The sequence below is a fragment of the Rhinolophus sinicus genome, chromosome 14, assembly GCF_057876585.1.
Source record: "Rhinolophus sinicus isolate RSI-liver-muscle chromosome 14, RSI-T2T, whole genome shotgun sequence".
In the NCBI taxonomy this organism is placed as follows: Eukaryota; Metazoa; Chordata; class Mammalia; order Chiroptera; family Rhinolophidae; genus Rhinolophus; species Rhinolophus sinicus.
The window spans coordinates 150,751,804-150,777,648 of NC_142514.1; the positions used below are offsets into that span (position 1 = coordinate 150,751,804).

The following is a 25,845-nucleotide window of genomic DNA, read 5'->3' on the forward strand; positions in this document are numbered from 1 at the left end:
CAGATACAAAAATCTATTACATTTCTTCATACTGATAGTGATCAGAAAGACAAATTGAGAAAACAATCCCATTTTCAGTTGCATCTAAGAGAATAAAAGACCTAGAAATAAATTTAAGGAGATGAAAGACCTGTGAACTATAAGACGTTGATGAAAGAAAATGAAGAAACAAATAAATGCAAAGATATTCCATGATCGTGGATTGGAAGAATTAATACTGTTAAAAAAAAAAAAAATCCACCAGTCAAGGTTTCCCATGCTTATAGCTGAGCTGGGCAAGAGAAAGGCAGACAATAACACTGCAGTGCCTTAACCCTCTTGAGAGAACACAGACAATTTTAGGATTGAATGGGAGGTAGATAATAGAAAGTTGGATTTCCTATCTTCCCTTTCTGGGAAAACTTCTGTCTCTAGTTTGACTGCCATGTTGGTACCACATGACCCCACACTTGTGGCCACAACCGCCTGATTTAAGAATGTACACCAAATCCAAGTGAGAAATCCATAGACTGAGTTGAGTCCATCATATTCCTCCTCAATAATTTGTACTAGTAAACTAAGAAACCAAGATTAAGAACTGCAAACCACACTATCATAGAGTAGAGGTACTGGACTTACAAAGTCATTGCAATAGACTGAATATTTTGTTCCCCCAAAATTCATGTTGAAACCTAATCTCCAATGTGATAGTGCTGGGAGGTGGAGCTTTTGGGAGGTGATTGGGTCATGAGGCTGGAGTCCTCATGAATGGGATTAGTGCCCTTAAAAAGGGGACCCAAGAGAGGTCCCTCACCCCCTTACACCATGAGGATATAAGAAGTCAGCAGTGTGAAGCCTGGAAGAGAGCTTTCACCAGAACCTGACCATTCTGGCATCTGGATCTCAGACTTCCAGGCTCCAGGGCTGAGAAATAAATTTCTGTTGTTTATTATAAATAAATAAATAGACTATGGAAAATACAGAACGACAGAATAAAAAGAAATTAATAAAATAAATACAATAAAGAAGCACAGCAAACCTGAAAAAAGACAAAGACGACAAAACTCTGGTGCATTAAAGGAAAAAAAAAAAAGAAAACCTCAAATATTAATGTTAGTAGTGAGACGGTCCAGGTTAGGAAGACAAAAATATTTTGAACTTTATACTTAAAACTTACAAAAGGAAAAATTCCAAGAAAATATAACTTACTAAAATTCACCCAAATTGAGTTAGAAATCTCAAATAAGCCTATAATCAATAAATTATATGAGTAGTTAAACTCTACCCACAAAAAATAAAATAAAATAAAACTCGCCAGGTCAAGAAGATTTTATAAGCAAATTCTACTCAAGAAACTGAGTGTTCTAATTTTATGCAAAGTATTCCAGATTATATACAAAGATGGAAAACTATCTGGTACATTCTACAGGCTACTATTACTTTGGTATCAAACCTAAGAGTATAAGAAAAGAAAAATCACAGGCCAATCTCATTCATGACTCAGATGCAAAATTCCTAAACAATATATTTGCAAGTTGGGTTTAACGCAGGAATACAAGGGGGAATTACCATTAATTTGATTAATTAAACACATTAACCAATTAAAGGATGATCATTTCAACAGACACAAAAAAATGATAAAAGTCACCCTTTCATAATTAAAGAAAGAGGGAGAAATGAAAGAAAGAGGGAGGGAGGGGAGTAAGGAAGAGAGAGAAGAAAAAAGACCAACCCAGGTTAGAAGGGAACTTAGGTTTTGGGGGTATGAACAAAAACTACAGTAAATGTCATATTTAATGATAAAACGTTAGAGTCATTCCTTTAAACAGACAAGAAGGCTCACTATTAACACTACTGGAGGTTCGAACCATAGTAAGAAATAAAAGCCATAATAATTGGAAAGGAAGAAACAAAACTGTCATTATAGATGGTATGACAGACTAATAGAAAATCCCAAAGAATTCTGAAGAAAAAGCATTAAGATTTTTAAAACAGAAAGTTTAGCGTTATTGTCACTTGTCAGTATACAAATTTCTGCTGCATTTTTTTTATAGAACAGCATCAGATTCTACTGTTACCGATTTTAGTTTGGAACTGGTCCCCAAGTTTAGGGTCCCAGACTCACGTTAATTATCCTGAAGAGGCTTCACACTTAGTCAAAATTCCCCCCTGGGGGTTCCCTGCTTTAAGGAAAGCTTCTAAAGAGAATATTCACGGTTAATTTCATCAGGAAGACGTTTGTTCCTGATCTGATCGCTAACGCTTTGTCTCGGTCTATTTTCCCTTAATACTGTTTCATTATTATCAGAAGACACAGAAGATCCAAAAAGATATGAAAAAAACCCACCATTAAGAAATATTCAAGAAGAGTAAATATGATTTAAGTATTTAAGTTTAAACAACTGCTTTCAGTCAAGGATATGAAGAAAGGCTGGTTTAATAAGACCTCTAATGATAAAAGCCCTGGGCTGTTGACAATTACTCATGTTTCTCTGGTTAAAAAAAAAAAAAAAAAAGGTTCTAAAATTGCATTCCTCAAAATAACACTGTCTGCATCCACCCCATTCTGAAATAGCCAGGTGATATGTTCTAAAAGGTACACTGTAAATTAGAAGCGGTCCAGAGAAGAGTGTTAAGAACCAGATCAGACAGAGACCTTAGGATATTTTGCCTGAAGAAGCAAAGATTCACAAGGGAACCCACAGTGAGGGCATTTTTCAAATGTTTAAAGTGGGGGCCACATACTTAAATGCCTACAAGACCGGTAGAAATTGTTCATGAATGATGCGGACCTGGAATAGCGCATTGTGTGTATGTACATCACGTAAAAAGCCACAACTCAGCTCCAATTGTTTGCCATTTATAATGCTAGCCCAGCATTAATAGAATTTCACATTTTTTAAAGAAAATACGGATTTCTACAAGAAATCTCGATTTTTAAATGTTAACCTAAGTTTTATTTTTAAAATTAAACCTAAGGGTTCTGCAACCAATTACAATGTGAGCGTATGGCTTCCCCACACCAGCAACAAGCAATTGTCTGACACCAGCGGGTATCCTACATTCTAGCTCAATTCTGACACTATCCGAAGACAACATCAGATTCCACAGGTTAGGTGCTCAGTCCTACAAGACCGCCCTCTGCTTCAGACACCAATCACTGACCCACCAGCTACAGATGGGAGGTTCCCAGGACTCCCTCCTTGAACCTCAGATGCCAATTGCAAATCCAGGTTGTTACTTGTACTTCTGAGTGACTGGCTATGAACAAGAGATTTCCACAACCGCCTCCTAGGGTTCAGTTAACTTGCTAGAGCAGCTCACACAACTCAGGAAACCTGTTTACTCACTAGGTCACTGAGTTATTACAGAGGATACTAAAGGATACGAACCAACAGCCAGATAAAGAGAGGGCGAGGTCCTGCACAAAAGAGCTTCTGTCCTCATGGAGTTTGGAGCCTGGCTCCGTGGCATGTAGAAGCATTCTGATTCACCAACCTGGAAACTCTACAAATCCCCTTCTTTTGTGGTTTTAATGGAGTCTTCATTACATAGGCCTCCAGAATGATGAACTCATTGGCCACTGGTGATTGGTTCAACCTCCAGCCCCTTTCTCCTGACCGGAAATCAGGGGGTGGGACTAAAGTTCCAACCCTCTATTCCTGATTGGTTCCCCGACAACCAGCCCCCATCCTCAGGTACTTTCCTAAAATCACCTCATTAACATAAACCCAGTTGTGGTGGAAAGGTGTTTGCTATGAGTAATAAGACATTCATTTCATCTTAATGGCTCTAACGCTTTTTTCCTAGAAATTGAGCGCAAGTGACCAAATATGTAACAAAAGAGGCTCCCATTACTCTTATCATTCAGGAAATTCCCAAGGGTTTGGGTATTGAGAACTAAGAAACCTGGATGGAGACAAAATACATATGAGAAATATGTTTGGTCATCTGAAGGACCAAATATATATTTATTATAAATAACAATATTGCAAACCTTTTATTAATCATTACTACATACAATATTTGAAAAATATTCGGTATTCTTTATTCAGTATAGTGGCTCATCTGCTTTAGATTATAATTTATAAGTATAATACTTTTACATTAAAAATAAGTACAATGGGTAAAATTTTTAACATCTTTGTGAAATATACAGAAGAGTACACAGAACTATACACAGCAAAATAAGATATTATAAGCACCATTACACAGCAAACATTACTTTTTCCCCAGAAGCCCTCACATGCCTCTTCCCAGTCACAATCCCTCTTCTCTTCTCCCTGCTACAGACCACCACTCATCTGACTTCTGTTTATCGGAAATGTCTTTCACCTCCTGGAGTGAAGGTTATCAAGGCTGCATGTAATATTACAAACTAACTATTTTCTTTCAGCATTTAAAGATATGCTATTGTCTTCTGGCTTGCCTTGGGCTCTATTGTGACATTAGCTATTATTCTTATTGTTGCTGCTTTGAAGTGATTTTCTTATATTTACCCTCTATAGCATTCCTAGGGCTTCTTGAATCTTTGACTTGATGTCTTTCATCAGTTTTGGAAAATTCTCAGCCATTAGCTTTTCAAATATTACTTCTGTCCAATTCTTTCTCTTCTCCTGCTCTGGGTTTTCAAGTACAAAACGTTAGATCTTAATATTATATCCTCTATATCTCTTACAGGCTTTTTTTTTTTCTTTTCTTTTCTTTTTTTTGATTTTCCATTCTTTCATCTCTTTATGCTTAATTCTAGGTGGTTTCTTCACTACATTTCAGCTGTGTCCAGTCTTCTATAAACCCCATCCACTAAGTTCTTAAATTTAGTTAGTTTATTGTTCAGTTTTAGAATTTCTATTTGATTTTCTTTTATGGCTTTCAATTTTCTGATGAATTTCTCAATCTTAAACAGTTAGGTTTTCTAGAAGCAGAGCCTGAGCTTGACATTCTTGTTCAATTGATTTATTGAGGGAATGCTCTTAAATAAAACTTGTAAGGGAAGCAGGATTGGGAATGGGAAGAAGCTCCAGATGTTTATGTGGCTGAAGTCCTTTGCCTGATGCCATGGGATGGAGCTATGGAGCGCCATAAGCATCACACAGTTATCCTCCTGAGGCGAGGGATGTGTGTGACTTAAGTACTCCTGGATTAGTCACTTATTGCCTTCCATGAGGTGGGGGTGGAGGGGTCATGCTAACCTCCTAGGGAATTCCAGCAGGAGAGATGACCCCATCAACTGAGGACAATTCTCTTGGCAAAGAGTATAACTTGGGGCTGGGGGTTGGGGTAAAGCTGGAGTGAGTGAATCCACCTACTAAATAGAATCATGGTAGAGCACTGAGTATCCACTACAAACACAAGCATATTTATTGTAAAGTTTGCAGTTGGTAACTCTATTATCTGGATCTAAGTGTCTCCTGTTGTCTACTGTTTCTTCCGGTCTCAGTCAGTATCTTGTTTCCTTGTATGCTCATTATTGAGTACCAACACTGTACATTTAAAAATTCAAGAAATATTTGAGGCTTAGGATTTTTATCTTCCACCAGAGAGGATTTCATTGCCCCTGGCAGGCTGCTGGGGTCTTAGTATTAATAATCTTGAATTACTTTAATCTAATCAGAGACTGCGGTGATTCAGAGTCGGGCTTCAATTTTAGTGAAACCCATTTTTTCACTCTTACTCTGAAAGCAAAGCTTTTTAGAGTCCCTTGATAAGCCATGTTCTCTAACTTTTTGGTCCCTAGCTCTGTTAATCTATCAAAAACTGTGCCTAACTTCTCAGCCTCTCAGTTATCTCTTCCAAAATTGGTTCACAACTCTAGAAGAAAATAAGTGTGACATTCCAAGTTCACTTCTCCAGGTTTCCTCCTTCCTTTAGATCTTGGCCCCATAATTCTTCCTTAGTTTATTATGAGCTTAATTGTATTCCCAGCACATATGTTGAAGTCCTAACCCCCTATACCTCAAAATGTGCCTGTATTTGAAGACAATTCCATTAAAGAGGTAATTAAGTTAAAATGAGGCCATTGTGAGGACCCTAATAAAATCTGACTGATGTCCTTAAAAGAAGAGGAACTTTGGTATGCATGTGTTATATAATTTTTTGCATCTCTATTCATGAATGAGATTGACTCATAATTTTCCTTTCTTTATATAGATATGCATTCAGTATCAAAAGTATCCTAGCATGAAAAAAATCAGTTGGGCAGCAGTCATTTCCTATTCTCTATGTTTGTGTAAGACTGTCATTAGAATTCACTGGTAAATTCATTCAGACTAGAATTTTCTTCGTAGACTTTTTAAAAAATTATGAATTCAATTTCTTTATTAGTTATAGGACTATTTAGATTTTCTATTACTATATGTGTCAATCTTGGAAAGTTGGAAAAGAGCTTCTCCTAAGACAGTATTTCTTTATATAAGCTGCACATTAAAATGATTTAGAAATACCCATGCCTGGGTTCTGTCCTCAAATGTTTCAATTTATCTGGGTATTAGTACTTTGTAAAAAAAAAAATTAATTTTTAAAAATATGTCTTTGATCTTTTGTGGTTTCAATGCTGTTCATTTATGTATTATATAGTTACTATATATTTTATTATATATTATATATAAATGAATACAATTGCAGATATATAATCAAAATTTTAATGAAAAGATAAACACACTAACATGTGTTACTTCTACCCCATCCTCATCTATCCTTTTCTCTCAATCTCTTAGAAATCACCATTTTCATCAGTTCCATATTAATCTAACTTGTGCTTTTTATTCAAATACAATTGCATAATATGTATACACACACATTCTTATTCTTCATGTCATACAAAAAGGGAACACATTTTATACATTGTTCTTTGTCTTCATTATCTAATGCTCTCTAATAAATCACCCCAACATATACTGATAGTAATCATTTAATGTGTTTTTGTGCGACAGGAATTTAGAAATGGCTTGGCCAAGCTGTTCTGGCTCAGGACCGTTCATGAGATCACAGGCAGATGCTAGCTGGGTCTGCAGTCATCTGAAGTTGAGGAAAATCTACTTCCAAGGTGGCTCATTCACATGGTTGGCAAGCTGATACTGGTAATTTGTGGGAGGCCTCAATTTCTCTCCACATGGGCCTCTCCATAGGCCTACATAAGTGTCTTCATGGCCTGATGATTGGCTTCCCCCAGAATGAGCACTCAGAGACCAAGAAGCAAAGCTGCGATGCCTTTAGACAAGGCTTAGAAGTTACACACCATCACTTACATCATATTCTATTAGTCGAACAGACCAGCCCTGATTCCCAAGGTTGTGATACCAGGTGAAGGTCACTGGGGGTATTTTTGGAGGCTGGCTACCACATTCTGTATGTTGGTTTTCCTTTATTTTTTGGTTTTGTTTTACATGATTTATCCTGGAGATTTCTCCATATTACTATATTTAAAAAATTCCCTATTCCTTACATAGATGTATAATATTCTATTACAGGATATACTGTAGTTTATCCTACCATTCCTCTATTAATAGATATGTGTCATTCAAGTTTTTGTTTTTTTTAACTTTGCTATTATAAATAATGCATCAGTGAATAACCTGGCACTTATGCCTATTTATTAAGTGTTCAGGTGTATTCCAATTCCTAAGAATTAGAATTGTTTAGTCAAAAGGTAAACACATCAATTTTGGGGGGGATTTTTTTAATGCACATGAAGAGTTTATTTTAACTAAGGCATCGAATAGACATAAATACCGAACTAAGTTTTCAGAAACCCTCTACCAGAGGAACTACACAAATGTGACGGAATGGGTGGCAGATTTTTAGAAGACATGACAATAAAGATTTTCAGTTTTGAGATACACAGATCAGAAAAAATTTTGAATAAACAATCACTAACACAGTAGAAAGAAAGAAGAAAAATATTGAACAAATAATTTTATTCTTTTTTCTTTAGAAGCTGGAAATTTTTAATAACAGATTTTTCATCATTAACATCCATTTACATAATTAAGGTGTGATCCATCCTAAATTTTTTTTATTAGTTTCAGGTGCACAAAACAATGTAATCGTTAGACATTTATCATTTATATCCCTCAAACTGTGTCAACCCCCCTCCTCCCATCCACTATCCCTCTGACATCGCACACAGCCATTACATTTCCACTGTCTCTATTCCTAATGCTGTACTCCACTTCTTGTAACTATATACATTATATATATTTATAAACTTGTTGTTGACATTCATTATTGTTCGGCTTCAGCTTCAGGTGTATAGTGCAGTGATCAGGCATCTACATCATCCCTGAGGTGGTCTCTCTAATGAGACAAGTGTCCATCGGATACCCTATAAAATCTTTACAACATTATGGATTACATTCCCCAAATTGACTTTCGTATCCCCGTGGCAATCTTTTGGTTACCGACTGTAAACACATCAATTTTTGATAGATATTGCCCAATGCCATTCCATAGGAAATATCTGACTTGGCACTTTTAGCATCCATGTGTGAAAGTGCATGTTTCAGCACAACCTTGCTGAACAGTGTGTATTGTCAAATTCTAGAATTTTTGCCAATATGGTAGATGAGATACGTTATCTCAGTAAAGTTTACATTTGCATTTCTTTTAGTATATATAGGTTATCTTTTTAGATGTTTACAATGTGGTATGTATCTGTGAACTGTCCATGTCCATTGATCAATGTTTTCTAATGTAGTGTTAAATTTTTCTTCTGTATGTGTATTCTTATGATATTAAGGAGATTAACCCTTTGTGATAAGGTTTGCATATTTCTTCCCAGCTTGTTTCCACTTATGGTGTTGTTTCCCTTGCAGAAGATTTATGTTGTTGTTTTTTATTGTGTGTTTTATGTGTCCTCATTATATCCTGCAATAGATTGTACAGCTATATAAAGAAAGAGGAAGTTTTCTAGGTAGTGATATGGAGACATCTCTAGGATAAACGGTGTTAAACAAAACAAAAACAGGAAAACCAACATACAGAATATGGAGCCAGCCTCCAAAAATATACCAATATTATTTTATGGCTCCTCAATTTTGAGTTGTAGTTAGAAAGGCTTCCTCATTCCAACGTTAAAGAGAAATTCACCCATGTCTCCTAGCACGTTAATGGTTTTGTCTTATATATTTAAACTTTTGAACCATTTGTAGTATATTAAGGCATATGCTATGAGAGATGGATTCAAATTTTTAACTGTTTTCCAAATGACTATAGACTAGTCCCAATACCAGTATCATTTATTAAAACGTCCATCTTTGCTCCACTGACTTGATATTCTTCTATATTTTTTATTTATTTGATTTTCTATTCTATTTTTCTATGTATTCATGCCATTGTTATATTATTTTAATTATTCAAGCTTTAAAGTACATATTTTTCAATACCTAATGGGAGTAAACCCCCACATTGTTATTCTTTTTGTGGCTATTTATCCCTTTTTGTGAATTTTAGAAACAGACTGTCTAGTTCTATTTAAAAAAAAAACAAACAAAACAAAACCCAATCACCTTAAATGTATACATTAGGACCCATGGGACACAAAGAACAATTTTGGGAGAACATCTGAAAAGCTCCCTTGTTCTCCCAGAAACAGTCCAAGCTTACTCTCTATAAGGAGGTGAGCAAAGCACATGTTCTTCCATGAGCCAGCCTTTAGATAAAACTGATACCATCTGAAAGCAAAATTGAGGGCTATGAAGAAATAGGATCTTTGATTGCACCAGGGACCACCTTGGTCATACCTACCCTAACACTGCCACACTACCTCCACATTTTTTTTTATTACTTAAGTAAATTTGCACAGGATTTTCCCCCCTTGCAACCAGAAACATCTTACTATATCAGAAATGCAGACACAGAAACTTGAAAATATTCAACAGATGAAGTCAAACTAACGTTAAATCATAGTCTTAACAGAAGTCACTGCTTGTGTGCATTTACTCTGAGGCTGCAACTATTTATGAGCCAAGTTCAAGAGCATGAACCCTTAATGTATAATTTTAGAAGAAATAATATTTAAAAAAAAAAAAAACTATAAATGGGTGAACATACATACCAATTTGATCAGGACAGTCACAGTTTACACTAGTTTTCCTGGCATAATTATTAATAGAAGCCTATCACTCTGAAGTGTCCCAATTTATACCGTTATTCTGGCTCTGAAGCATGGTTTTTTTTATTTGAATAGTATTAACTTCAGAAAAATAACAGTAATCTGAGGAAATGCCTAGAGAACTTTGAAAGGTAAAAGAATTTAATCTTTAAGCCCTGTGACTGGTTTTGGGAAAAAGTGGTACTAGGGAAAATGTCTGTGCCTACAAAGAATTAATTGTTACATGTCATTTGTATTTTAAATACATTATTATAATTTCCTATCTATTGAACTGCTCCTTTGGTGACGGATACTCAGGGGTGATAGGGACCCTCGTCTGTAGGAAGAGTGATGCAATGCTTATGAAGACATAGGAGGGAGCAAGATTTGAAAGCACTGGCAGGTTCTACGTTAAATATATATAGTTCTTCTGTCATCTGCCACCATGTCTAAAATATCTCTGAAGTCCAAACTCATTTATTTGGGTTCTAATTTCTTCTTTAGCTCTTTATCAAACTGGACTAGTACCACACAAACTATTAATGACAATACCTGATTGGAAGGCAGCTGGCACTGACATTTGGAAGCAAAGCCCCCAGGACAGCAGCAAGATGGAGTCAAGAAGGGATGAGGGGTACCTGGTACCCAACAACAGGCTGAAAAGTCAGGTTCTGCTTAAGGCATCCATGACAAATCTTAGTATCTTACGCAACGCCTATCATTTGCACCTTTGTTTTCCTCAACAGATAATTCTATCTTAGAAGTCATAAAAGCTTGAAAAAAAATTATAGCTGATGCCTATTATTGCCTTAGTATTGTTTTTAAAGACACATCTGTGTTAATTTGCCTTTATGATGTTGTGACTTTTGTCCAAAAACACACACTGAGTAGATTAAATGAGGTTCAGGGGTGAGGCAAACATACAGTCTTGTTCCACAAAACATCCTTGGACTTTCAGCGTCTTTCCACACAGATGAGGTAGGGCTGGGGTTGCAATGTCATGCCTAATCTGGGCTTCAAATCTGGAACCAGTTCATGTGGGAAATGCAAGTGAAACCGCTGAAGTAATGCTGTAAAAAACAGGAACATTTCCATCCGAGCCAGCTGTTCTCCAAGACAATGTCTTCTTCCTAAACAGGAAAAACATATGCAATAATTTTTTAAAATTCACAATAATTACCAAAAGTGATGTCTGATACAGTGTTTCCCCGAAAATAAGACCGGGTGTTATATTAATTTTTGCTCCAAAAGACGCATTAGGGCTTATGTTCAGGGGATGTCATCCTGAAAAATCACGCTAGGGCGTATTTTCCGGTTAGGTTTTCTTTTTGGAGAAACACGGTATGTGGGTGCCATTTAGGAAATCTGGAATTTAAAGAAAGTTAGAAGAAGTTATTCTTATTAAAGAATTTTCTTAACTCCATAGAAACTGTCCTTTCATCTCCCAGAACCCATTTCTTTATCTCTTTTGTCAAATCATGGACTTTTGTAAACTTCTTAGTCCATCCCCCACTTCCCTAGCATATTACATCAGAGCCTAAGGTATTCCATGAGATCCACTGATAATTTGAAGTGTGACGTTTTGTTGTATAGATTGAAGAGAGGGTCATTTCATTTCAACTGACAACTGTGTACCCTTCCCCAATGAAAGGAAGAGTTTCTAGTTCATCTTCCATGGGTCTTGTGATTTGTGTATTTTTTCACAGCAGAAGAAATATTTTTGGAGATGAGGCATAATAAACAGGGAGCCAAGAGAGCTAGATTCTAGTTTCACATCAAATTATGTCATTCTGCTCCCTAGGTCTCAGTTTCTCAAGCTACTTGTTATTGACCTCCTAGCTCTAGGAGTTTTGATTACAAGCCAAAATCCACACGCAAAAAAGTTTCAGAAGAAGCCAGAGCTTTTCAACAGTTTCTCCTAGTTATTAAACTAAGGCTTCTTTACTTTGAGTAGAAACAGGTGTTAATGACCTCTAATTAAACTGTTCTCTGCTGTAATGCTTTGCAAATCAATGCTTTGTTTTCAGAGTTGAAATATTAAATTCTACAACAGAATGCTTCAGATTAAGACGTTATAGTGATGAATCATCATTATCATTAAACTTTGTCCTAAAGTTATGCCCTTGTGAAAATTCTCTCACCTAGGGAAAACGGAACCAAAGCTTCCTTCTTGGAAAAATATCCACTGCTGTCCAGAAATCGCTCGGGACAGAATATTTCTGGGTCTCTCCAGTACTTTTCATCAAAGTGTACAGAATAAAGATTTGTAATTACTGTTGTGCCTTTAGGAATGGAATAACCACGTACAGTTGCATCTTCAGAGGTTGCATGGAAAATCCCTAATGGCACTACATTACAGAATCTTAAAACTTCATGCAAAACTGCCTCAGTATAAGGCATTTTGCATTTGTTGTCCCATGAAGGCTTCCCACTGGGTCCCATAATTAAATCAATCTCCTTCTGAACTTGTCCTGTTAGAGAAAAAGTGTTCAAGTTATTATGCAATGCTTAAACATTATATCTAAAGTAATTTCCCTTTGGGATAAAACAAAGGATAACCTGTAAGGTACACCGAGATTAGGATTTTTCATTATCTGGGAACTCTATTTAAATATATGCCATGTATCTTGTACTACCAGTAGCCAATGCTCTGAGTAACTATGTTGCGAAAAACACAATAAAAGTAATAAAAATAAAAAACAAACAAAACTAGAATTGGAATAACATCTCACATTCAGCAAGGAAAATAGCATAAAACTTGAATTAAAACCATCACAGGTCAGGTCCCAGCTCTGCCACTTCCATTGGCTGAGTGTGGGCATGTCAGCCACTTAGCCCTTTTCCTCATTTATAAAATAGGCATTTATAAGACCTATTTCTGAGGTTTCCACATGAATTGAGATAAAAGATTTGAAAACTCTTTATAAATATGAAACATTTTTCTTCTTGGCTAGCACAGCAGGAATTCCTAAATGAAATGCTTTGTACATGGCCAAAGACTCTAAGACATGTGTGAGCCTTAAATGTAAGGACAGACGTTGAGATCAAGAGAATCCTCACCTTGAATGTTAGGATAAAGGGCCATGAAAAGAATTGCCCACCGTAGCACATTGGTTGTAGTTTCGGTTCCAGCAATGATGAGCTCTCCCACGGAGAAAATTAGGTTTTCTTTGGAGAAAGTAGATGATGGGTCATTTTTACCTTGATCCATCTCATCTAAATAAGCATCAACAAAATGCTGAGGTAACTGAGGCTTTCTGTTGACAGAAGCTTTTTCAATAAGCCTGGAGAGAAAATCATAGACCACAGCTGCATTTCTAAACAGCTGTCGATGTTTTCCAAAAGGTAAGATGCCAATCCATGGAAAGGCATTATACAGGAAGACTGAGGCACTGGCAGCAAGTTCCACATTTTCACTAAATAACTCAATCATGTGCTGAAAATCAGTGTCTTCATAAGTGAATCGTTCTCCAAAAATGATCAGGTTGGTTATGTTTGAAACAGCATTTGTTATTAATTGTTTAAAGTCAAAAGGTCTACCTTTGTATGTTTCAATAGCATCAATGAAAAATTTGGTTTCTTCTAAGATTTTAGATTCAAAAGACTTTTGGCCATATCCAAAATAGCGAAAGCTGTTTACAGCTAATCTTCTGTGATCAGCCCATCCTCGGCCATATCTGGAATTAAGTAAGCCTGAAAAAAAAAAAAAAAAAAAATGTTTATCATTCCTACATCCCTGTATCTAAGAGCTGAAAAGGCTATGAAGAAAAAAGATGGTTAATCATTCTTCTCCAAAGTATCGTTCTATAAAAGTAAAATTAGACCCCGTGGATAAGCCCTGTTCTCCACTACTCATTAGCCATAGAATATTATAAACATATAAAGCTTGTCTACTTCTCATCTGGGACAGGCAGAAAAGGCCCATAATTCTCCAACCACAAGAAACTGGAAAATCTTGTGTAATTCAATCTGGGAGAACTAGGCCCTGGTGACTTTATTATCCAATTTTTACTACAAGCCTAATTTACAAAAGACAAATGACTGCATTTCTATGGGCAAAATTATATTTTGGACTGAACAAATACCTGAAAATCATACTTCTAGGATTAGAAATTTTCTGCTTTAAGAGATTAGATTTTAGAATACAAATGTCCTACTGTTAAAGGCATATGTTACCTAACAAGATAACGCTGGTAGAGGCAAGGGTGGGCTGAATGAGGTGTCAATATAGTGGAAATACTCAAGCCAAAAGGAGAACACCATGGACTGAATGTCTGCATCCCCCACAAAATTCATATGTTGAAGCCTGACCCCCAGTGTAATGATATTAGGAGGCGGGCCTTTGGGAGGTAATGAGGTCATAGAGGGTGGAGCCCTCATAAATGAGATACTTGCCCAGAGAGGAAGGTACAGGAAAAGAGGTATATTTATGGAGCACCTGTGTTCTAAGTGTCACAGATATATCAGTGAAAAAAGGGGGCAAAGATCCCTACTCTTATGGACCTTAATATACCAGTGAGGAGAGGCAAATGCATAAATAAATTATATAGCAAGGAAGGAGAGAGAGGGTGGTCAGGGAAAGCCTCACTGAGAAGGTGACGCACAGGAGAGATAAGAGACTAAGACAAGCAGGTATGTGGGGAAAGATCACTCCTGCCGGCGGGAACCACTAATGCAAAGGCACTGAGATGAGAGCAAGCCCTCGGGAAGTGTAAGAACATGGGCACATGTCAAGAAAGTACAGCGGAGCCTTGTTATAATCCTGCACTGGCCAAGCTTGGGCGACTTTTCCCAAACAGCGGGCTAATGGTCGCTCTGACATCTGAGTTCCAAGTTCAATGTATATGTATCTTAAAACACATATAGTTGTCTACTTATTTTTCTCTTACAGTTTTTTGAAAATCTTAAGGTGAATGCTTATTTTATCTTTCTTTATAATAAAAATAGTCTAAACTATAAATTTATAGCTTTGAAAAATACATAATATATACTTTGCCTCAAATAGTACTCTGATCACGTCATCTTTCCTTTTCATAACTTCTTTAAAAGGTCTTCTATTATAATTGTGGTATAATTTCTTCTTTTGCCTAATTATTATTTAGAAGATTAATTCATAGGCTAGAGATTTTCTTTTTATTTATATTACTGTTTTCAAGTACCATTATACTCTGGCCTAAGATTTTGGCCTTAAAAACTGGTGTTTTCTTTGTACTAGTTGATGTGTTTTGTGACGTAATACCTATATGGTTTTTATTTTTTCTTTTCAATCAGTATCTTTTTAGCCTATATAAGCAAGATATTGTTAAATTTTTCTTTGAAATTAAGTGTGAAGTTCTCATTAAATTGGAGAATTGGACATCATTATTGTAAAAACTTGTATACTATTATCAAAACCATTGTATCTGACTTCAGCATTCTATTTCAGACTTTCTGTTGCTGCTTTCTTCTCAACAATTCTGTTAAGTTTCAGCCTTTCTCTCTTGTTGAATATGGAATCATCAATACTATATAGAATCTTAGTCCTTCACACAAATACCACAATTCTTCATTTACATATCATATTGATTAATAAAGAACAGTTACTTCAGGTTCTATAATCTTATAAACAAAAAAATAAAAATGTCACCAAGTACTCAAGAATGGCTTCAAAAGGCACTTCTGATTCAAGTGTATACGCATACGTGTGTATTCCTAACTTGTTTCACAAAACCTGCAGATACTATTAAGTGCTAATTCTTTAAAACATTATTTACAACTTTTATTAGCACTGAATTACAACAGTAAAATTAGCATGTACTGGTCTAAAATACGAGTGTAATGCAGCCTGAAAAGTCCTCAAACATTAGGGTCTGCAGCCTTAATTAATTAATTAATTAATTAATACATACTTTCCTGTTAATCAGTACAATAGAATCCAACTCAATATACAATTTTTAAAAAAATTTACACAAAATAAGAAATATGATTTCAAATCGTTTAGATCATTAAATAGGTGAAAGTGAACTTACCTCCCATTTTTGTCATCTTCATAAATAAAGGAAGGCATGGTCTGTCTGCAAAAATTTCACTTTGATGAACAAGGCATTCCTTTACTACTTCATAGCCATTTAGAACCACAGTTGATATACCTCCAAGATCTAAACTGAAGATCTTTGAGAAGAAAAGACAAAATTTAAATGACAAAATATATGGAGAACTACAACCATAGAAATCCACATGTAAAGCCCAGTTCTCCCAATATTTGTTACTTTCCTGAAAATGTAGGCACTTATTACACAACTGACAATGTTTACAGTGCCTTCTCTCTACAAGGCACACCAAACACTATGATTTCATTATGAAGACATATAATGGAAAAAGTACTGGGCTCAGAAGGCCTGGGTTCTAGTTTAAGCTTTACCATTAACCATATGTAGGACTCTGTGCAGAACCCTTAATATTTTTGGGTCTCAGGTTTGCCGTAGAAAACACGGTACTTGATTTAGATGCTCTTTTAAGATTTGTTCCCACTCAAAACATTCAGTGATATCAGAAAATTTATTTTTATTTCCAAGATGACTGGGAAGCTGCCCCATGTATATATCATTTATTACTCCACGCTTAGGTAGACAAGGAGATTGTCAAAGGCCTGAGAGACAACTTCGAAGTATAAACATATTATAACTAGGCTGATTTGTATTTGGGTCCCTGAAGTTATGAAGCTAACAAAGAGGGCCCTAAGGGAATATGACCTTGCAAGAAAGGCACTGTTAAATAACAAAAATTCAGCTGAGTAAATTTGAAGATCTAACTGGCTTTATTGAATGAATTGGGCAGCATCCCATCTAGCAAGTAGAAAGATGCTCCAAAGAGTGAAAGGTTTTAAAGGCAGAGAAGGAGAGAGAAATGGAAATTATTAGCAAAGAATGCATTGTTTCAGGCAAGGTCACTCTACTTAGGGGAAGGAAGGGGCCTATGGGGCAGATTACCTAACTAGTGCTGACCAGGTAGGTAATTTCAGGTTGTCTGAGTGAAGTTCCAGTCCTGGAGGAGGTTGAAACTGCAGTTAGGTTAGGTATTAAGTCTTGGTTTGCTGACATGGAGTTCAGCACAAGTGACTCCATTTTGAGCCTGCTGTCTCCTTTTAACAGCATTCACCACATAGGCACAGGTGACTTACCCTCAGCTGAGGGGAAAGCAAGACAGACTATCCATGCTACGTTTGCTGGAGCGTCTCATGTGCTTCACCTGTTTTACTTACAATGTCATACCTCTTACAGTCTACTCGACCTAGTCCCATAAGGGCTGAGTCCAGTGAGGGAACAATGCTACCTTATCAGTGGGACGCAAAGATTGTTTTCCCCATCCTCTCGGGGGGTTGGCCGAGAGCTTTTTAGAGCCAAAATACTGAGCCAAGCTTCAGCTCTGTGCAGAAGTAGAGAGCATGGTTTAGCCATGGTTCATACTACCTAGGAAAAAAACAGGAGGCTTGGGAGGACACAAGTTCAACAGAAGTAGCTACAGCTGCCATAGTGATGAAGACAGCCAAGGAGTGACAGAATCAACTTACTGAGCAATGGAGTCTTCACACAAGGATGGGCTATGCCAACTGAGCAGTAGGTACATCCAGAACCTTGGGGACAGGAGCATGGACTGCCTGCCACAGGCAGTGGTATTAGTTAAAAGTGGCAGTGGGAGAGTTCAGCTGAGCAAAGGTGGGACTCTTTCAGTTCCCAAAGCAGTGATGGAAGGGTCTTAAAAGAAAGTCTTTCCTTAGAAGTGTAATTTTAGCAGATATAACGGAAAAATTCCTCCTCCTATGTATCTTCTCTACTTTCAATACTCTGCTCCACTTCTGGGTTTTCCACACATCAAGCAATTATGGAACACTGGCTGGGTGTCCGATTTAACTCCGTTCTGGCACTATCTACCTGAAGATAGCGCTGGATTCCACAGGTTGAGGGCTCAGTGCCACAAGAGTTTCCCCCCACTTCAGATGCCAATCATAAGGCCAGGTTGTTACCTGTGCTTCTCACCAACAGGCTGCAAATCATAGGTTCCTACAAACTCCTCCTTGGAAAATATTTTGCTTACTAGATTGCTGGTATTACACAAGGACATAACTCAGGAACAGCACTATGAAAAGATGCATAGGGCACGGTATGGGAAGAGGGGTATGAAGCTTCCATGCCCTCTCCAGCCATGCTACTCTCCGCTCACGTCCACTTGGTCACCAACATGGAAGCTCTCTGAACCCTGTAATTCAGGGATCTTTATGGAGGCTTTATTACCTAGGCATGATCAACTGAATCACTGGCGACTGATTAAACCTCTCTCCTCCCTAGAGGTAAGGAGGTAGCGGTTAGGACGGAAAGTTCCAACCTTCTATTCCTGATTGGTTCTCCTGAAAACAAGCTCCCATTCTTTGGGACTTTCCAAAAATTACCTCATTAACATAAACTCAGGTATAGGTGAAAGGGGCTTGTTATGAATAACAAAAAACGCCTTTATCACCTTTAAGAAATTCTAAGGGTTTTAGGAGCAATGTCCCAGAAAAGGGACTAAAGACCAAATATATATATATTTCTTGTTATAAATCACAATATCACAACAGAGATAATAAAATGAAGGCATTAGTGGTCCTGATGCAGGAAAAAAACAGATTGATGATTTCAGAAGGAATGGTAAAAGACCATGGGATTGAAAGTTGTGTTAATATGAAGAACAAATGGGAATCATATTTTAGGGTAAACTGTCAGGCTGGGGACACTAGGGATTACAAAAACCAAGGAGGAGCCATTACTTGAGGAAGTTTTTATACAAGTCACCTTTACTCAAAAGTTTGAGATGTTCCTCTCTTTAAGGGTAAAACTGGGGAAACCTTTGTTTGAACTAGCATCTACTACCTTGAACCAAAAACATTCATATTCTTGTCTTGTTTGACTGCTAAATAATAAACTCCTTAGAATCAATGATTTTTATTTCTTTTATCTTTGAACCCTCAATAAAATCTTGTTCAGTGCCTTGCATAAAGGTCTCAAAAAAAAGCTTACTTTATAAATATGTTGTCAACTCCACTTGCCTTAATTATTTTATTATCCTTACATGCATTACCTGAAAATAATCTGTAAAAAGCACCTGTACTAGCTTTACTAGCTAGGGAATGCTTCTTGAAATTTGAATTAAGTTTAAAATCACTGCAGAAGCTTACAGTACATTCAGAGTGAATCTCCAAGGAGATGGTAATTCTTGATGTGGTACATTTCTATTTAAGATTGCCTTTAAAACAAATGTGTGAGACCTGAGGACTGGTTGTCTTCTTTCAAAAATTATAAAGGAGAATTGAATTCACAGACTCCATAAAAGTAGGTGTCACTTAAAATGATTGTCATTTCTCATAAGCAATTTTCAAGTCCAGGTTTTATTCTGTGAGCAGACATCTCCAAATTATAAAATAAGGAAGTACAAAAATAAGATTCTATTTACAAATAAGCCCTATAAACAACTTTCCACAATCTTCCAGACAGGAGAGAATAGTCTCCTCTCACTCCAAAAAAGGTAGAGTATATTATACCTATATAGTGTATTAACAATTTATACTAACTTCAAGACTGTCAGAATTGGAAATGCCACTAAGAAAATGGGAGATTTTAGGGGTGTTTCACAACTAAGATAAAGATCAAATGCTGCCATAGTTTAAAGAGTTAATATGTTAGGTGGTTTTCAACTTAAGTCTAAGGCAGAGTCAGGCAAACGGTATCTACTCTTCAATGCACACATCCTTTTCATTTTTGCTCCTTTCTCTTTTTCCTTTACCCCTCTTGCACCTAATAACACAGTTCAATTTTCCACCACCAGTAAAGAAACTTTGTAAAAAAACATGGTTTGCCTCAAATAGCTCTACCAGCAATAAACCGATGCCAAATTCTTAAATCCACTGAACCAAATCTACCTCTCCCAAGATGACAGTTTTCCAGCAAGTTTCTAATTTGTAATCTATTACGATTCGAGACTTAGATTACCCCCTTCCAGAGAAGAATGCTCATTGTAAATACAGCATTCCTTTCATATTTATATATGAAAAACAATTTCCTATTCTGCAAGACACCAGTTCATAAAATTGGTTTAAAATACTTTTTAATTTGTAGGCCTAATAAATTGTTCTGTAATTAATAACCAATAACACTTGAGTAGCACTTGTTTTCAGTTATTATTATTCTCATTACACATATGACAAAAATTTTAGATTCAGATAAGTAAAGGTCAAGTTTTATCTGATGAAAGAGGACTCAACCTCTAGTTTCATGCTTTTGCTATTTCTCTACAATATTATGATGCTTTGTACCAACACACCAGAATGGAAATAATGGAAATACACTCAAATCCTGGAGAACTGAAAGATGGAAAAGAAAACCTAAAAATTATATGTATTTGCTTTATCTGAGTCCAGATTCCCTTTAACAATGTAAACCACTAGAGAGCTGCAAAAATCTAAAATAATTCTTGTGAAAACTGGTTTAAATAAGTATTTAAGTACCAACCTGAAATACAATGCCAAACAGCCCTGCTGTATTTTTCCTTCAAACCACTGACCATAGTTTGTGGTTGATAATTTTCTCCATCTCACTAGGCTGTAACTCCCTGAAAGTGTACTGTCTGCCTTCTGCACTCTTCATCGCCAGCACCTGGCAAGAGCCTGGTTTGTTGTGGCACATAAATGAACGGACTCAAAACAAAACAGGTGAGCTCCGTCAGTGCCAGTGCTCTGGAAACTTCTGTCTCCTTCGAGGGCAGGACACCCTTCCAAACACAACTTGTGTTCTGGCCTTTCCCCCTACAATTAGCAACGGTATGGCTGTCTGCAAGTCATTGGGCTTTTCTGGGTGCAGTTTCTTCCTCTGTAAAATGGGAGGACCAGAGGACCTACCCCTGGGCTGTTGTGAGTTTAACCAAGTACATATTGGAAGGGAGACTGGCACACACCAGGCGCAGTGTCAGGGTTTGCTATACGGATGCCCCTGGCCTGTCACGACGACATTGCTCACTCTGCTCTGTAGGACCTCGCAACAGTGTTTAGTCATTAATTCATTCGCTCTTTCACAGTCATTTACCAGAGCCCACATCTCGGCCAGGGCTGTGTTCACGGGTGCTTTGTAAGCCTCACAGCAAACGCCTAGACCAGCTTTCCTCAAATGCAAACATCCAAGAACCTCGTATTACCTATTAACTCAGTTCTAGGATTCAGACGCCCACTTTGCCCTGGAAGCCGTGGTTGGATCCTCACGGACGCGGAGCCGAGAAACTGGGCCCAGCATCATCCCCGAGGGTAGCGCCGGTAGCCCCGACGTAGCGGCCGGTTCAGGCCCGGGGCCCCACTGAGCAAGATGGGGAGCCCCACCTCGGCGCCCGCAGGCGCCCCGAGACCCACTGCGCAGGCGCGGGAGAATCCTCTAGGATCTCGCGGAGCGGCGGGCGGGTGGGCGTCCTGGTAGGTCGGGGCTCCCCTGGCGGGGGCGCGGCCTCAAACACTTATCCTCCTAACCCAGGAAACGTGTTTCTCTCCAAGTCCCAAATACTGGGAGAGGCGTCCCGACAGCTCCGGGAGCGGCAGTCTGCCCACCCGGGAGGAATGCCCTGGCCCTCCCTGCCTGCGGCCCGTCGGGCTGTACCTCGCCGTACACCTGGCTCTGCTTTCTCATGTAGACATGGGGGAGCTCGGCAGAGGCGGCCAGCGAGTAGATGTTGCCTATAAATGGCAGCCCCGACGGCCCCGGGGGGAAGCCCGTCGGTCGCCTCTGTTTCAGCAGCTGGCGGACCCCCAGCGCGAAGAGCAGCAAGAGGACCGCGCCGCCCAGCGCCGCCGCCCACGCCTCAGCTCCGCGATGGTCCCACATGGCCTGGGCCTGGGCCTGCGAACCTCCGTAGCCCTGAGACCAGGAGCTCCCCCTTGTCCTGCTGCACTTCCATTGGCCCGGTGCTCCGAGGTCCCGCCCCAGGATCAGGGCCATTGGATGGCTGAGTGTAGGGCACTCCCTGTCCCTGGGGACAGTTAAGTCTCTTTACCCGGCTCAGAGTCCGCTGTGGGGAGACTGGAAGAGGGCCAGCTCGGCGGGGCACTGATTCTGGAGACTTTTTCCAGGGTGTTGACAACAGGCTATCGAGGACGTGTCAGCACAGCCTCCCTCACTGGGCTAGGCAGATCAGGCCTCCCTGGCAGCCCCCAGTTTTTGACTGTCTTTTTAGGAACTAAGTAGGTGTACGGATTTCAGACTAGGAAACCCGGAGAGTTTATCCACACTGCAGTCTTAGCTGAACATGATAATCTTTAGAATTTCCATTGGAGAATCGATCCATCAATATAAAAAGAACACAGTCTTACTACTCATACTATGTTGTTTCCTCATGTTTCGAGGCATTTTTGCGTATGACCCCTGTGGTTACCCAATACTTATGTAACCTGAGTTAATCCCATGTGTTTTCTCTCCTCTCTGGTCTTCCCAAACTCGTTACTTCTTGGCAATCACAGAGGACTCTGGTCTTCAGTTGCCCTGGGATAGTACTTACTATTCAAGTTTTCTTCCTCCACTACCTAAAACTTAGCAACTGATTGCCTATTTGCTAGTTCTGTTTGTATTCTTGTTTTCTTTTTTTTAAATTTACTTTTGATTTATTTATTTATTATTTTTAACATTTTTAAATTAGTTTCAGGTGCACAAAACAATGTAATAGACATTTATCATTTATATCCTTCACACAGTGACAACCCTCCTCCCCCATCCAGTGTCCCTCTGACATTGTACACAGCCGTTACGTTTCCACTGTCTCTATTCCTAATGCTATACTCCGCTTCTTGTAAATATATATATATATATATATATATAAATAATTGTAGTTGACATTCATTATTGTTCAGCTTCAGGTGTACAGTGCAGTGATCAGGCATCTACATCATCCCTGAGGTGGTCTCCCTAATGAGACAGGAGTCCATTGGATACCCTACAAAATCTTTACAACATTATTGATTACATTCCCCAAATTGACTTTTGTAACCCCATGGCAATCTTGAGTTACTGACTGTGCTTTCTAATCGCCGCACCTTCCCCCTCATCCCCACCCCCCTCCCATCTAGCAACCCTCAGTTTTTCCTCTGTCTCTGAGACTGTTTCTGATTAGTTTATTCATTTATTGTTTTCTTCAGATTCCACTTATAAGTGAGATCATATGGTATTTGTCTTTCTCTGTCTGACTTATTTCACTTAACATAGTGTTCTCTAGGTCCATCCATGTTGTTGCAAATGGTAAGATTTCATTCTCTATTCTTGTTTTCTATTGGGCAGTCACTTGCAACACCACAGGACCTACCAAACATCGGACTCTTCTAACAGCTGCCCTACTTGTGATTCAGCAGTGACAAGAGTGCTATTATGGACCTCATTAGCTTAATGCTCATTTATACAACAAATATTTATTGAATGCCTACCATGTAGTGGTATCCTAAGCAATGGAGATGCATAGGTGAAAAAAGCAACAAAGTCCCTACCCTCCTAGAATTTATATTCTTGTGAGAGGAAGGAGGAATAAATACGTGAATAAAATAATTTTAAATAATCATAAGCAAATGAAAATAAAAGTGTTATAGAGAATGCCTGAGCATGTTGAAATAATTTAGCAGGTGAGAGATGTCAAAAAGTCTTATAGATGACATTTGAACTTAGATCAAATGATGAGGTGTAATTGTTTCCTACTGCTGCTGTAATAAATTACCACAAACAGTGGCTTAAAACAACACAAATTTATTATCTTATGGTTCTTGAGCTCAGAAGCCCAAAGTGGGTCTTCCTGGCTAACAGCTAGGCATTGATATGGCTTCATTCCTTCTAGAGGCTATAGGGAAGCATCCATTTTTTTGCCTTTTCCCGCTTTAGAGGCTGCCCACATTCCTTGACTTGGATCCCCATTCCTCCACCTTCCAAGCCAGAATGACAGGCTGAGTTGTACTCACACTGTATCTCTCCAATTCTCTCACCTGCCTCCCTCTTCCCCTTATAAGGATCCTTGTGATTACATTGGGCCCACCTGGATAATCCAGGATAATCTCTCCATCTCCAAGTCAGCTATTTAGCAACCTTAATTCCATCTGCAAATTTGTTTCCTCTTGCCATGAAACCTAACACGTTTACAGGTTCTGGGAATTGGGATGCAGACTGTGGGGTAGAGGAAGGCGTTATTTTCTCTACTACAGGAAAGAAACATGAAGGAAATCTGGGGGAAAATATTCCAAAGAGGGAATACCAAGAGCAAAATCCCCCATATATAAACAAGCCCTGTCCTCTGAGAATGTTTCCAGTCTCTCGCTTTCTATAGCTCTGATGCAAACACACTGGAGAGGAAATCAGTCATTTAGTTAAGCTTAGCGTTTTGCTATCTAGTTTGAGCTCATTCTCCGGTATGTTGACATCCAACCTATTGAAACAGGGTTTGTTTCACAGGATCGTCAGCCATGAAATATCTTTCTATTGCCTACTACAAATGCCTGATTTATCTTTAGAGATACATTATCTTTAGAGATACTTTAACATTCTTATTCATCAAGAATCTTCTAGTAAAATGGAAAAATAATGTTTAGAGATTATTGCTAGACTTAGTCCTCAAAGTCTTATCAAAGGCCAGCGGAGATAACCGAGGACGGATATTGGGACTGCCGTGGGGCACAATGATGCCGGAGGAATATCACTTTCTGGAAGCCTGCCTGGCAGCCCCAACATCATCAGGCCTGCAGTTTCTGATCTGGCCACAGCTGTTCTGCAATATTGGTACTCGGTTCAAGAGTGGCCGCCTTTCATCATTCATATTCAAAAAGGATTTATTTCCATTCCAAAAATATCCTGCCATTCACTTAAATTAAGGAACATTCCTTCTTAGGCATTCTCCTCCTGGCTACAGCAGCAGCGGAGAGCTGGAACCCTAACAGCAGCCTGACTTAACAACAGCGTTGATGAGATCCTTCCTCCTTACCTCTGGGGCAGGTCCTCAGGAATCGCTAAAAGTTTCTCAGAATACAGATCCTTCCCTGTCACAATTTATCAAGGTCTCTCAAAGAGAAACAGCTCACTGCATTTGCTCCTTAAGTGATAGAAAACTGCAATGTTTGTCTATGGAGTTTATCATGACGGGGAAGTTTGGTGGGACAGGAAATGAAGAATTTCACTGTTTCATGGCAGGGTTCCTGACTTTAGTATGCGGGTGGGATGGGTACCTGGAGAAACATGACAACCTGTACATGTCTGACATGTCTGTGTGCAGAACAGCAATGGCTTCAACAGAGGACAGCATTGCTGTGTTGAAGCAAGAACCTCTTTCTTGGCCTTTGGGAACAGTCCCTCCAGGGCTGGTTCTGCAAACCAGTGTCAGATGAGTGTAATGCAGGGACTCAGCTCCCGCTCCTGGCAGGTGAACGCAGGATATGGTGAGGCCGAAAAGGAACAACAACAGAGCCATGGATAGGGTGTTCATACCACTATATTCTCAATGGCGGCTTGTCGAGACATAAGAAGTGAACATCCGCCAGTACCCCAACAAGGCATCTTCCTGCACCAGTCTCAGTGGCGGCTGGGGGAGACTCAGGAAGTAGCACCCGCACCATCCGCAATCCCCAGCAATCCCCGCTTGCTAGGTAGCCAAGGCAGTTATATACAAAACAATAGTGGCTAATGGCCAACTGGTAATAGCTGATGGCCAACAGGTTATAGCTGATGGCCAATGGCTACAGATGACGGCCATCTAATAACCGAGCCAGC

At 38.6% G+C, this 25,845-nt stretch overlaps 1 protein-coding gene across 2 annotated transcripts; it reads right to left on the reverse strand.

Annotated features, from left to right (window-relative positions):
* Positions 1-10,891: 10,891 nt before the first annotated feature.
* CYP2R1 (cytochrome P450 family 2 subfamily R member 1) lies at positions 10,892-22,007 on the reverse strand. Of its 2 annotated transcripts, none has more exons than XM_019754490.3 (5): positions 21,718-22,007; positions 16,078-16,219; positions 13,130-13,762; positions 12,211-12,540; positions 10,892-11,199 (listed from the first exon to the last, which is right to left on the reverse strand). In XM_019754490.3, the coding sequence occupies exons 1-5, from the start codon at positions 21,940-21,942 to the stop codon at positions 11,024-11,026; spliced, it is 1,506 nt and encodes a 501-aa protein (XP_019610049.3). In that variant the 5' UTR covers positions 21,943-22,007; the 3' UTR covers positions 10,892-11,023. The 2 variants fall into 2 exon arrangements, with proteins under 2 accessions (XP_019610049.3, XP_074192140.2); XM_074336039.2 differs by lacking the exon at positions 21,718-22,007 and adding an exon at positions 21,269-21,405.
* Between the last annotated feature and the right edge of the window lie 3,838 nt (positions 22,008-25,845).

Coding starts and splice junctions, on each gene's coding strand:
- CYP2R1 (XM_019754490.3), bottom strand. CDS start 21,942: ATGTGGGACCATCGCGGAGCTGAGGCGTGGGCGGCGGCGCTGGGCGGC. Junction 13,763..16,077: donor GAAGATGACAAAAATGGGAG/GTAAGTTCACTT, acceptor TTTTTTTTTCAG/GCTTACTTAATTCCAGATAT. Junction 11,200..12,210: donor TTTGGTTCCGTTTTCCCTAG/GTGAGAGAATTT, acceptor TTTCCTGTTTAG/GAAGAAGACATTGTCTTGGA.